The sequence below is a fragment of the Cygnus olor genome, chromosome 10 (assembly GCF_009769625.2).
Source record: "Cygnus olor isolate bCygOlo1 chromosome 10, bCygOlo1.pri.v2, whole genome shotgun sequence".
NCBI classification, from domain to species: Eukaryota; Metazoa; Chordata; class Aves; order Anseriformes; family Anatidae; genus Cygnus; species Cygnus olor.
Genome location: NC_049178.1, coordinates 9,868,732 through 9,882,963, shown reverse-complemented (window position 1 = coordinate 9,882,963; position 14,232 = coordinate 9,868,732). Strand labels below are relative to the sequence as shown.

Genomic DNA, 14,232 nt, shown 5'->3' with positions numbered 1-14,232 from the left:
CTATGGCTGGTAAGCTCTGTATGGTTATGGTAGCAGTCTGCACATCCACACTGGAAAGGGGAACCATTCATGGGTTGGGAGCATTATGATTTCATGGCTAGAGAAGATCCTACGGTGCCAGTCTAAAAGCTTCCACGCCTTTGTCCTCACATCCAACAGCTGCAGCATCTGGCACCCCCAAGGTTGGGCTGTGGCACTGAAGTTACATTTTTTCCCCAGAAGTCACCAGCTTGTTTTTTCTTTATAGCTGTATTTTCACCCCAAGCCTAAAAGAATTACTGAAAGAAATAATCCTCAGAGACAACCAAAGCTGTTTCCATTTGACTTTTAATTAGACCATTGATTTTGTTCAAGCAGTTACATAAGCTATCAGACATTTGCATGCAGCCACACTGTTAATCAACAGCCAGAACAGAGCTGAAACAATGCGATTAGCATCCCAGCCTTCCCACAGTCAGTAAGTTAGGTCTGCTCAGAAACCAACACTTCCCCCACAGAGGAATTTGATAACAAATTATGTCTGCGCGAGTGACAACCACTCACAGAGAACCACTGCAACTAATAGCTGCTGCAGCAAACAGCAGATCTGCAAAAGCAGCCAGGTGTTGGAGCAGGCTCATCCAAGTCCACTCACAAATAACTACGTTTAGCATTCAACAGAATTCCAGCTCTAGTCTGTGCATCAAAACTTGCTTTCCTGTGTTTGTGGAACAACTCAGATTGATGCAAAGATCACTCAATTTGGTGTTTTAGAGCAGGCTCAGGGATGCCAGGGCTACAGATTATTTGTGAGAGCAATGAGAAGAGTTACAGGGTCTTGCAAAGAAGGAAACCCCACAGAAATCCACTGTCTAGCTATGAAGTGAGGTAACACTTGGTATCTTGCACAGTCAAGATGACAGTTTGACACCAACATTGTTTAGTAAGCTGCTGTTCCCCATTCCATGGCAGGGATCCGAAGTCAGATTAACCCAAGTTTTGTGTCTCGCACCACAGCGGACAAGGTATGTTTGTCACACTGCCCCTTACCAGGCAGGGAGATGCCCTCGGCCAGATGCAGGCCCAAGGCAGCACCACCATCTCGGGCACTTCTCTCCCACAGCCTGAGCCCAGGGACCTCCTTCATGCAACAGGAGCGAGCGCACGTGCCTTGCAATAAAAAGATGATTGCACAGAGGTGAAGGTCTGCTCCAAGATGTGCATGTCATGGTTTTAGCCTTGAGACCTACACCAGCTCTGAGAACTGGTTTGCCAGTGGTTGGAAGTCCACCAAAACCGTGCTGCATCTACTTACCACTGCAGGATTGTTGTGAGAAAAGGGCATGTAAAACAGTTAATTACACCAATTAAAGGAAGGATAGCTAGCACATTAGTATCTAGCCAAAGAGAGCACTATTTCCTCTTCTGTGTTTGAATAACCTTCAGATTCACATATCATGGATGTTTGCTCAGAGCACAGGTCTGCTCCCCCAGCTCTGTGCATTGCGCCCAGGAGGAAACATTTCAAAGCTTGTTTACATGACAGAGTTCACGAGCTGCCACCTACAGCTCATTTCAGCCCACCAACCACACCAGTGCTCTTTAATACAGTCTCAGAAACGCATACACATGGGTTTTGTCTCCTCGCAAGGGTGGCTGTAGACTAATCAAGACCAGCAGGCAGCCACGAGCGGCCTGGTTGACCTGACATGGCCGCAGGCGAGACTGCAGCCACCCGGGGCACAGGCCCGCAGCAGCTGCCCTCCAGACCTCAGCACAGAAGGCCGGTGGGAACGGCGCAGCCAGGAGGCAGCAGGAAGGGTGGGCTCACAGCTTTCGGGTACTGCCCCGCAGCGGCACAAGCGCTGCCACCACACCCATGCTCACAGAAGACGACCTCACGGATCCCACAGCCAGAGCAGGGAGCTGCTCGCATGCACCTCAGCAGCGCCAGGACCACATCTGAGGGCAGGCCTCACCCAGCTTGGCCCTGACAGTCACAGGGACACGTTCTGCAGGGCACCTTCAGCGTATTCCTGCACTGACTCAGCTTGAGGGGCCACAAGCAGAGGCAGAGACGGCAGGCCACCACCCCTTCTCGCCTCCTTCACCCTCAGGGGCACTGAGGGCTAGGGCTGCTGTTCTGCTCTCATAACCGCTGTCTCCAGCAACCTGTACCACCCAGGAAGGGTTCTGGTTACAGAAGCTCTCAGTAAAAACAGCACTAAGTGTTGCAGCCGCCCCAAGGCTCCCACCCACCACCCAGCATCGGCCGCTCTGGGGCTACTCTCCTCCTCCCTGCCGAGCAGAGGCCCCTCACAGCAGGCGGGCTGGGTTCCAGCACAGAAGCCTGTCTGTCTGTCCATCCGTGCCTACCTCACCCTCAGAGGCACCACCTCCTGGGAGATGTGCTGTTGCTGCCACGGAGCCCGGCACAGCTCTTGCTGGAGTAATTCAGTGCTCTGACAAAGAAATGCGTCATGCTTTGCTGAGTGCCCCAGAGCACGGCAGAAGGAGCGGCAGCCCATGATGTCACCACAGCCCGCGGCCATTTTCATGCTACTGCTGGGTAACCCTGGCAGGGGAGCTCATGCAACCTGCTGCTGCTGTTAGAAGGAACAGCTCATCCCTCCGCAAGAACAATCCCAGCCTGGATGTTCAAAGCTGCGCCAACAACCTGCAGGCTGATCACCACAGCTTTCTGTATTTCAGAGCTCTTTTCTGTAGGTCAGTGAAATATCAGCCGAATTTACGCTTTAAAGTTAGAGCTCGCCTTCAGCATTGACTAGTTCCTCCCCATTAGACGGGCTGTCTGCTTCTGTAAGCTGCAAGGAACAGAAGAGGACCATCACCCAACAGACTCAGAGGAAACACCCCATTAACGATGAGGCTGCGCAGCTATGAATGATCATTCTCCTCAAAGGGTTTGTTAGAGAACCGTGGCTGCTTTGTTCAAGGGCAGTACCAGCAGGAGGCCCAAACCACGCCAATCCATCACAGCCGCAGAGACCAGATTGTGCTGCTCCAGCCTCTGCCCACCCCCGGGCAGGAGAGTGTCTGGTGTTACTCACCACAAGGCAGCCCATGCTTCCCAGGAACTTGGGCAAGGCTGCAGATGGCTGTTTGAAGTGGCCTAGCTTGTTTTCCCTAACAAAAAAAACCCCTCCAATTCTATTCCTGCAAGGGTCTTGAATATTACCGTTGGAACATGCTAACAAAGTAGAAGGCATTGCATACATCTTACTACAGATGTTAAGCTTCCAACTGCTTACAGCAGAACAGCGTCTGCACTAGGAATTGCAATCCATCGAGCCCACTGCAGCAGATCCACTCCTTACTGTGATGCACCAGATGCTATGCAGACACCCCCAAAAACTCAAGGTTAGTTGTAGGAGACAGTAGGCTGAAGGAAGCTCACAGACAACATTAGAGTCCAGAGAACCATCTGGTTATGATGCAACAAACTCACTGCAAGGCTTTCAACTACAAGATGCTAGATTTACCTCTGACCTGTGATGTGTGTCCTTCCTATTAGATTACAGAGTACTGGTCTTTATTCAGGAGGAAGGTTAAGGGGTAGGGTGTTTTTTTTTTTGCCTGGTGGGGGATAAAAATCTGTACCAAGCAAAAGCAAGGCTCGGGGAACAAACCTCTCTCAAACTTCGCTAAATTAGTCCAAACCAACAGGCAGAGCTTGCTCAGCCCATTCAGAAGATAACCTCAGACATCGGTTGACTCAACTCGAACCCAAGATTAAGTTCTTCAGAGGAACCAGGGCAGCTCACCCCACCCCACCCCACCCAGGCACCCGTTACAGGAAGGGCGGGTAAGCACCCACCGCTACCGCACTGACTGTGGCAATCGAGAAAAATACAACAGCAGCTAACGCAGACTTCACATCCTCAATACTTTCATAGCAACTGCTACTCATTTCCCCAAACATAATATAAAAGGGCATGTATCTGTTCCCTGCTGTTAGCAGTTCTGCCTGCAACAAACCAAGCCTTGTGAGTAGTGCCACACTCACACAGTGAAAGCTGTAGGAAAGTTCTCAGATTTCCTTTTTGGGATGGGCAGTGCCTTTCCTTAGCCTTTTTTACATGGGTTTTGTTTTAGATTCTTCCCCCGACAGTTAACGCTCAGCTACACAGCATTTCCTTCCTCCAGCACAGACATGCTTGGAACGTCTTTTTCTGCTTTGTTGCCAAGTCCAGGCGGATTGCAGCAACGCATCCTCACCTACTTCTACCTGACATGCATCTCCATCACTACCTTGGTGCACCTTGCCCAGAGGTGACAATCCCTCCTCAGGGGGAGCTGCTCTGGAACAGGGACCACAGCGCCATCACGGTGCGCACACACCAAAAAGAAGGAAGAAAACCTCACAGCAGCCTAAAGGCTTCTCTACAGAAAGCCTGGCTACTTCATCCAGAGCCCAAGTCAGATGTGATGCTTTGCAAATGATAACTGCTGGGACAGGCTCTTCATGCACATTGGTACCAAGCTCTAACAGAGCCAAACCCTGCATCTCAGAGCTTTGAATCCCCCTTTCATTACAGCAGCAGTTGCAGGCCAGGTGCCCTGCCTGTGAGCGGTGTCCCACTTTGGGCAGTACAGGATGACACGTCCACATGCGGGTACACCCGATGCCGGTGGCAGAGAACTGGGCAAGCGCTGCAGCACAGCACAAGTCTGTTCACACCAGCGTCACCTGCAACAACCATTTTGCTCTGGTGCGCTTGCTTAGCATCTATTATTGGTCTGAACTTGGCACGCCCTCGTTCAGGTCCCACGCAGGCTGCACAAAGCCTTTTCCTGACGGGCAGAGAGAAAACAGAATTCCTCTAAAGCTTGAGGGATTCGGAGATCATTGTTTTACTTCCCATTGCTTGCAGCAGACAGCAAACAATACTGGGAATGCAAAAGCCCGGCCACACACGAGGCTAACCACATTCTTAGATTACAGTTGTAGGCTAGGAAAATAGTTATCCTGCCCACTTTAGGTTTAAACATCCCCACGTAAGTCAAACAGGACACAGCATTACAATATGGAACAGTCAAGACTTCAGTCCTTCTTGAATGGCTTGTATAGTTTTCAGTGCCTTAAACAAAAAAGCTGTTTAGCACATTAGTCTAACTGGTCTCAAGTAATTTTACGAAAGAATTTGATCACTTTACAAGTTTCCTCTCAGATGTAAAAGAATGCAAGAACAGCCTACCTAAGCTACTTTAAACTGTAACTTGGAGCAAATGGCTCAGGCAAAACCACTTACTCTTTAGTCCAACAGTCAAATTACTGAAACACCAGGTCCTGAGGAGACCCAACCACCCCTTAAAACACAAAGCACCTCCAGTCTCCAGTAGTGAGGCCCATTGTCAGTCTATCAAAAATAATTTTAGAGGGGAAGGATTAAGTGTCATGTTTCCAAGAAGCAGAAAGCTGCTTCCAAGAAACACTGGATATTTTCCAGAAAACAGCCTCCAGGGCAGTCACAGGTAAGTGGCAGACAAAATGCAAGTGTGTTTTGACTACCTCCTTATGATGTGTTAATAGCACCTGGAATGAGACAGAGAGAGACCCTAAGTGTATACAGGCTGAAAATACATTTGCCTTCTTTCAGGTTTCAAGCACCTAGCTCTAGGTATTAGAGGATAATACATTTATCTAGTTTAAGAAATCTAAGACTCACTCTGTCACCCCATAGTGCATCAACAGCCTAGGGATAAAAAAAAGAGCTGTGTCCCAACCGTTTTCCTGGAATGACATTTCAAATGGGTACTCAAAGGACCCACAGGTTGAGACAACTCATCTTTACAGCATGCTGGAGGTCTGCGCTACAGGGCACAGTGCATGCATCAAGTACTCAGTCCTTAGCCAAAAACCCACCCGAGACACAGGTTAGGATGGTCAGGCTAGGCCAGCAGATGTCCTTTCCAGAAGTTCTCCTGCAGCTGGGACATCAAGGCCACCAAGGTCCCCAGGAAGCAAGTACCAGCAGACCGTGATTACAACCCCATTCCCTCCTCAGCCACCTCCCTCCTGGCATGGTTCAGCTCCCTCTAGGCACTGCAGTGGTGCTCAGGACAACCACAAAGACAAACCTTAAAACCCAACGCAAACTGCAGCTGACACCAGATCCCAAGAACACAGGAGCAGGCAGCAACACTGCCACGCAGCCCCCGCTGCCTCTCCCCACCTTTTTACTCATGTTACTGCTCAGCATCCTGCAGCTGGGAGGCAAGTCAGATCAGCTCACTTATCTGATGAAAGTGCAACCCAGCAAAGATAAACCACATGTTTTTCAGTTTGATCAATCTGAGTGCTGCACTCTAAGATTACCGTTTCACCAAACAAACAAGCCGGCTGCTCAGCACCCGTCTTGCTGCTGCCCGTGACACTGCACTGCAGGGCAAGCATTGGGTGCAAGCTACGGTACAGGCTTCAACCCATGGCCACAAACTGTCCGCCAGGCTTCAGACCATAAAGTCCTGATTCTAAGCTAAATCAGAGGACTCACTGCCTGATACCTGGTTTCTGGAGACAAGCTCAGTGCCAAACATAACCTCAATCCCCTCCCGGCAGTTTGCTGTGGCTTTTACCAAGGCACAATGTGGCTCCCATACAAAGTAATCTCTGGAGCCGATCAACTCCTTAGGCCCTTGTGCTCTGCATTCCTGGCGTCCTACTCTGCCTGTCACGCTGCACCACTCAGCACCCAGGAATCCGCAATTATCCTCAGTCTAGCAGGCAAAAAGAGCTAGACTTAACACTTCAGTAGCACAGCAGCCACCTCGCACTGAACAGAAGACTCCTTCCTGCCCAAGTCCCCTGCCCTAACTGCTTTTTCAGAGCTTTCAGTCCCACCTTTGCTGGCTGGCCCACAGTATGGACATGCTTTACATTTGTTCTTACAGTAGATCACACGGTCACAAACTTACTTGCACTGAAGTGAAGGCACCTCACGCCTTGAGGAAAAGGCAGCTTGGAACTGCCCGTGGACTCAAACCAATGGCTAGATAAGGGGCAACAGCAGGAGAGGCTAACTCCTTCTCCCAACTGGTACAAAAAAAGGTTGTGGCCAAATATTACAGATTTGATTGATTTCTCCACATATGTGGCTTTTTCTTTCTTTTTTTTTTTTTGGACAACATCTGAATGCCAAAATCGTTCAGTACCAGGCTTCTAGAAGCATGAGCTGTAGGACAGCAGCAGTAGCTAAGCCTTTGTGCACGGCTTCTAAAGCATTCCTGGAAGTTAAATAATAACTGGAACAGGCACTGCATCCATTTAGCAGAGGTTTGATGGCATTATTAATGCTAGAAATCCAGCAGCCACAGCTGTCTGTTTTCCCAACCGATTTGGCTCAGAGCTGGCCCCAGGTCCCGAAGGCCAACCTAGTCCTCGTAGTTCTCTACCTAAGAGCCCGTACTTGGACATAGCTCTAGGCCTCCAAATGACCTCATGTTTGTTCAGCAGCACAAAAGAGACAAAGTCCTAAATTCTCCAGAACCTAAAGCCAAAGGGAGAAAAGCACTAAGGGCAGGCAGTGTTTTACAGCCTTGGCTGTGCCTGCAGAAGGAGCAGTGTGGGCTTCAACCTATTTTGCTGAGCAGAATGCCACAAGGTTTATTTTGAATGTCTTTTTTGGAAGGCAAGTTCAGGATGTTTTTTCAGGAGTGGTTCAGTTTATCCAGGGCTGTACGTATAGTAGGACGCCTGTGCTACTGCTTGGCTTCCACTCCAGTTGCGCAGCACAAATGGGGCTGTAAACCCCTCCATGCAGAGGCACTAGCAGCCACAGACACCTCATTCTCCAGAACTTCAACAAGCTGTTACTGTAAGAGGCAATACAACACAAGTAATCTCCAGAACAGTTAAACATGTCTTCAGTAGCTATAGCCACCCTGCAGCTAAATCTTATCTTATAAGAGTGCTGTGCTGCTGCAGCAGTGTTTCTAGAAAGGAAATCGCTCAAAGCCAGGCCTGACCAGACTAACCTTGATCTCCCAAACCCGTATCCGTCGGGAAGCCTCACAGCACAATAGGAAGGCAGCTGGAGCAGCTAAGTTTTCCTAGGTCAAACAATACAATAAGAGGGAAGCGCTCGCCTGGCCGTTAAAGAGCTACTCCACTGGCCGAGCAGAAAGGTGAGTTCCACCATCAGCAGCATTGAGAGCTGGCAAGAGAAAGCTCAGCAGAGAAGCCAGGCAGCTGCAAGTCAAACCCTGCTGTGTGAAGGGAATGCAGCTCTAAGTAAATAATTAGCACCAGCTCTGCTCCCAGCTGCGAGTACATTAGCTGTTCTCCCCTCCAAGGGGGGCCAGACATTTGGGACCCAAGAATCCTCATTTTGTCCACATTAGCAGTGAGAAACCACAGGGCACCCACCCACTCCACCGAGCACGTTTCTAGGGAGGGCTTCTGCAGCAACTCTTACCAAGTCTCTCCCACACCAGGAAAGTTCTTATTTTATTGCTGTTGTAGCTAATGCCTCTGAAGGGAAACAGCTTTCACCTTGGCGGAGAGTTTTAGACAGCCGAGCAGAGCTAAACTCACCCAAATTCAGCTGTGTAATTCATTGAGGCCAGAGTCATCAGGAGACAGTAATTAGAGTTATCTGGCAAAGAGCTAGAAGCATTCACATTCTTTCCCAGAGATCTCTCAGGCATTCAAATTATGGCTTTACAGATTGTGCTGTGGCCACACCTGAGCAATCCCCAAAACGGTCACCACAGGCATTCCTGAGGGATCAGCTGCCATTTGCCCTGCATACCAGCCGCTGCAGCTTCCCGAGCGGGCTGCCAGCTACACAGCAGTCGCACCCTCTGCTGCGGGACGGACAGCGAAGCCTAGCGCCAGCCAGGGCGAGCATCAGCTCCAACCCCGATCTCCAGGCATTAGCAGAGCTCCTTGGGCATTTTCTACCGCGAGCTACCGCAGCACAAGGATTAAGGAGAAAGTGCAGCCCTGCTCAAAAGCAGGATGTAAGCTGCAATTGCACTCTGATAAGCATGCACGCTAGCCTGAGCACTGGCATCATCTACTGGGCTCTAGAATGTAAGAAGAGTCCTCTTACACTCCTCTATCATCTATGGTAGTGCCTTTGGGGGGGGGGGGGGGGGTGCAGGCTGGGGCCAGCAGCATCCCAGCTGGATCTGCTGCCTGGGCTGACGAGGGACATCTGGGGAAAATGCTGCACAGAGAAAGAACGTGCTGCAGTTTTCCTCGGGAAGGCAAGCTACCTGGAAGCACAGCCAATGATACAGGAGAGGCATCAGGAGAGGATAACACCATAGTGCTGACAGGCAGCTGGGGGACACAGCAGTGGCACAGGACCATGCACACAGCTCGGGAGCAGCACCCCACTCTGCCCGGCGAGGGGACCCCACGGCCACGCAGCACCCAGGGGCGGCACCCCAGCCCGGGGAGCAAAGGTTCTGCACGTTAAGCCTTAAAAAAAAAAATTAAAAAAAACGATATAAGAAGGCGGCGGGGGGGCACTCACCGATGGAGACCAGCTTGATGCTCTCCCGCTCCAGGAACTCGAGGGCGACGGAGACGTTCTCCAGCTGCATCTGGCGGAAGGTGGGCCGCTGGTGGTACTTGCGGTACATGCGCTTCTGGCTGAGCACCTCGAGCAGCGCGATGAGGCGCAGCCCATCGCTCAGGTCGTGCTGCAGGTTGCCGATCCGCTTGTTGACGCAGCGCAGGTGCTCGTTGCACCAGCGGGTGAAGGTGTTCTGCTGGATCCGCTTCCAGGGCGCGTCCTCCGCCAGGTCCTTCTCGGTGGCCGGCATCTCGCCGTCGGGCTCGGCCGCTCTGCGCCCGCCCTGGCCCCGCGCCTGCGTGCTCATGGCGGGCCCCGCTCCGCCTCCGCCCCGCCCGGCCGCGCCCGCCTGAGGGGAGGGGAGGGAAAGCGATGGAGGAGGGAAGGAAGGAGCGCGGCCTCGCGGTTGTCCCGCTCCTCCCGCAGCCGCCTCAGCCCGGCTCTGCCCGGGCCCCCGCGCCGCCGCCCGGCCTTTATCCGCGGCAGCGGGGCCCGCCCTCGGCCGCATCAGCCGCCCGCGCCCCGCCGGGCTCGGCCGGGCCGGCCCCCGGGCTGTGTGGGGCCGTGTGGGGCCGCTGCGGGGCGCGGGGCTGGTGTGGGGCCGGGGGCGGCCCCCGGGGCACCGGTGTGGGGTCGGGGGTTACAGGCCCCGTAGCGCTAACGTGTGGGCGGGGGGCTGCCCCCATGGCACCGACACAGAGCCAGGGGTGCGGCCCCTGTAGCGCTGCTGCGTGCCCGGGGTGCAGCCCCCTGGCACTAATACACATATTTGGCGTGCAGCCCCCCTGGCACTAATGATCATATCCGGGAGTACAGCCCTCCTGGCACTAATACACATACCTGGGGATACAGCCCCCCTGGCAGTAATACACATAACTGGGGGTGCAGCCCCTACAGCACTAATACACATATCTGGAGGTGCAGCCCCTATAGCACTAATGCACACATCTGAGGGCACAGCCCCCCTGGCACTAACACACATACCTGGGGGTACAGCCCCTATAGCACTAATGTGCATACCTGTGTGCATATCCCCCCTGGCACAGGTGCACAGCCCCCGTGGCACCCGGGCACGAACAGAGCTGAGGCCAGCAGTGCAGCCACCAGTGCAGCCCCTGTATGCGCACAGCCGCAGCAGCACGGCACCCCAAAGATAGCACGGCCGGCTGGGGGTACAGGCAGCCGTGGGTGGGTGAGCCCAGGCTGGGGCCTGCCCGGCACCGAGCTGTGCGGCAGAGGCCGGCAGAGCCAGGTCTCTTTGGGCAGGGAGGGGTTGGGTTGTCTGTAAAATGCTGCAGCCACCGGGCGCCGCCGTGCAAAGTACAGCGCAGAGCAGCGGAGGCTGTGGGCTTGCACAAGATGCAGCACGCTGCTGGGGAATAGCACCCACCGTGCTGACAGACGCTATCTTATCAACTGCTTAAACAAAAAACAAACTTCAAAAAGCGAGCAAGTAAGGCTTGAATTCTCGGGGGTTTCTCTCTTTTTTTTCACTTTTGTGACTGATTTCCTGGCGAGCCACTCCCTGCCGACATACAAGGCTGAGACTTGCCGCTGACTCATTTGATGACAGCAAAAAGTCAACAGAACTATCCCATCTGCAGTTGCTACATGCTGACTTGGTAGGGGTTGCTGAGAGTCTCATGACACTTAACTGGTCAACAAAAGCCGCAGGGAGGTGCCTTTGCCCATCCCTGCCCCGAGGGATGCCTGAGCCCACCCGCGGGCCACATCCCGCGCACTTACCTACGGCCTTGACTCTGCTCCTGGAGCTGCCCCGCTGATTCCAAGTGTCCGCGTGTGTCTATTTACATCAAGGCCGTCACACCGAAAGATGTGAGAGTCTGTCGGAGGAAGCACATCCATTAAAACACAATCAATAAAGTCTAATTTCATTAAATGACCACAGCCACTCTCCACTAAAATTAGAATACAGATTTCCAATGATTTTATCCCAGTTTTATTCTAATGCCTTTACTGAACTGGAGCACTGCAGTTTCTCTCCTGCTCCTTCCTCCAGACTCTTAAGTTTTATTTAATAAACTTGTTCACAGGAAAATAGGAAAGAAGCAAAGATGAAGGTGAGGTAAAGTGGGAGCCGTGCCCAAATTCCCGTCCCTCCCCAGCCAGCAGGCAGCATCGCCTCCTGTTTTACAGTTATCTCAGAAATCAGAGATCAGATTTAACGTACCGAAATGATGAGGTGTGTCTCATGGCACAGCAGCCATTGCCCTTTCCTCAAATTATTGACCGAGCAACAAAGAATTTGAATAAAAAACGCTTATGGAGTGTCAGGCTCCAACTGAAGGACTTTATTTACAGAGCAGAAACAGCAGCAGGTCCCGGGGGAGACCTTGGAAGCTCCCTGCCATGGGCACAAACTGGTCCAGCTCAGGAGAAAGTTGGCTGGGAACAAGGAGCTGAGCCTTTTTCCAAGGGCTCCTCTCCCATCACCCTATACTTCATCTCTTAATAGATGCTAATTGCTTATTGACTTTGGCCTGGGTTGGGGCTACTTAGCAACCATGCCACATCCGGATTAGCTGATTGCTTATAACATTTTAATTTCAGTTCCTTTCCACTCCCGCACCTAGTAATGCACACTCTTTAACAACACTTTGTGCCCAGGCCACGCTGCAATTTGGAGCTTCGGGCTTTTTTTTTCCTGTAACAAAAGAAGCAAATAAAAATTAAACAGGGAAAAGGTAGAAACAGTATCAGGACCTTAACTGTTAACTTAAGCTTAAAGTTTTCAGTGGAACTCGTCTTTTCCATAGGGCATTCAGAGAAAGTTCTCATCCCACAGATTATTGTGCAATGGCACACTCAGCACACACAAGGACGGCGGTTTGTTTCTCTGAGTGGTTTCGCACCGCTCCATCCATCCACACGTCCCACCAGCAGCTTCAAGGCATGCACTCGGATGTGAAGCTGTAACCCCAGGCTCACCCCACCAGCATCGGGGAGAGGCAGAGCCCACAGCTGGGGCCAACTGTGCTGCTGCCCCCAGCCACTGACCCCAGGACCCGCAGGACAGAGCCTGTGTCCTACAGCTCGCGTGCGAACTGCTCCAGTGCTCCAGCTTTTGCACGAGCAGAAGAGAAATAAAAGCAGCCGGACGGCAGCCTGAGGGGGAAAAACTCCCAGAGAAGTGGCCACCACTGGTGCACGTCCTGTGGCCATCCAGCACCCGTGGGGGAGCAGCACCAGGTTGCAGCAGCCGGCCGTGACCACCAAAGGCAGCGGCGGCATGGTCGGGGCTGCTGCTGCTGGGGACGGCAGCGGGGCAGCGGGTGCTGGTGCTCTGGGTGCAGTATTGCGCTCCAGCCCCTCTCCTCTGTGCATCGCAGGGATTTTAAACAGAATCCGGCCTTCTGCATCCCGATTGCTTTCACAATTTTGGGAACAAAGACTGCTTTATGGGAAGAGAATGAAAAGAAAGCAAAATAATTTCTGCTCTGAGGACCAGATCCTGTTTCCTTCCTTCCTTCCTTCCCGTTCACAGATGGTGTCTGAGCTGTGGTCCGAGCAAGGTTTCTGGCTGCTGGGCAGATGGGGCAGCCCACACGTGCACCCCCTCGCCTGCCCCTTTGTGATCGGGGCAGGAGGGCACCGTGTCCGGGAACTGTCCGGCCGTGGCTGTGGCCACTGTGTGGTGCAGCTCCCCTGGCACCAACACCTGGTCCTCTGCAGCCCGTGCAAGAGATCCCCCGTGTGCTCCGCAGCCAGGCTGTTCTTGGGGTCATGTCTGACCTAAAAAACTGGCTTGACTTTGAAATGAAGTTGGAAGACATTTTAACACAAGCGAACACATTTCCTGTACTTCATTATAGATGAACTAATGTGTGCCTTGCATACCTTATACTTACAGGGATGATGTGTGTGTGGACATACGTACACATGCAGGGAGAGGGAAGGCGATTTCAACACTACACACTGTGGCAAATACTTTTTTCTTCTAATCTGTCCAGTTTGACAAGGAACTTTCCAACCCAGCTTTGCTCACTAGACACAGATATATGGAAGGAAGAATAGAGTCATTGCTTTTTCAGTTCTCTTTAAGTGGTTTCAAAAAAAAGCAGCATTGATTTTTTTCCAGTGTTTTAAAAATACTCTTCCTCCCTCTTTATGATAATTTGCAAGGATGGGCTTAAAAAGACCCTGTTTATTCTGCACCGGAGGTCTTCCACTGTCCCACATTCACTGTTTTATCACGGAACTGCTCAGGATAGTTTGCATTTGAAAATGCAGCACCGACAAATGGGATGAATTGTAACGGCATTTGGTTCCTTTACGTTTTGCAAAAAGACACTGATGACTGTCCCAAAGGAGAATATGGCAGCAGGCTGTGCGAACCCACAAGGAATTGCTTTGTGGGCAGGAATAAACAAAATCAGGAACATAGGTTACACTTGAGGAGTAAATAAAAGTTGGCCAGCCTTTACAAGACTGCTGCTGCTGTTCCTGCTGGAATCAGGGATAATCCTTAATGGAAATTAAACCCCAGCACAGATTATTGATCCGACACGTCAGGGCCCTGGATGTGTGCTGTGTGACCCCATGGTGCACACTCATCATTAGATTTTGGAGCATCCCAATGGGGGGGGACAGCAGCTCTGACTGCTGACTGTTGCGTTCAGGAAAGGTCTGTCTAAACCTCCCTTGCAAAAGCAGAAGGGTGTGGGGAGCAGTGGCAAGGCTGGCA

The 14,232-nt window shown here is 52.0% G+C and overlaps 1 protein-coding gene across 7 annotated transcripts in view; it reads right to left on the bottom strand.

Moving 5' to 3' along the window:
* Positions 1–14,232, bottom strand: part of FLNB (filamin B) — an 87,809-nt gene that overhangs the window by 62,172 nt on the left and 11,405 nt on the right. For 5 of the 7 annotated variants that reach the window (XM_040568792.1, XM_040568785.1, XM_040568790.1 and 2 more), the window contains exons 3-4: positions 11,274–11,371; positions 9,486–9,876 (exon numbers count right to left, since the gene is read on the bottom strand). In XM_040568792.1, the coding sequence (XP_040424726.1) occupies positions 9,486–9,834 (349 nt within the window). In that variant the 5' untranslated portion in view covers positions 9,835–9,876; positions 11,274–11,371. Of the gene's footprint in view, positions 1–9,485; positions 9,979–11,273; positions 11,372–14,232 lie in introns of those variants that run through there. The other 2 variants (XM_040568786.1, XM_040568789.1) reach the window with 1 other exon arrangement.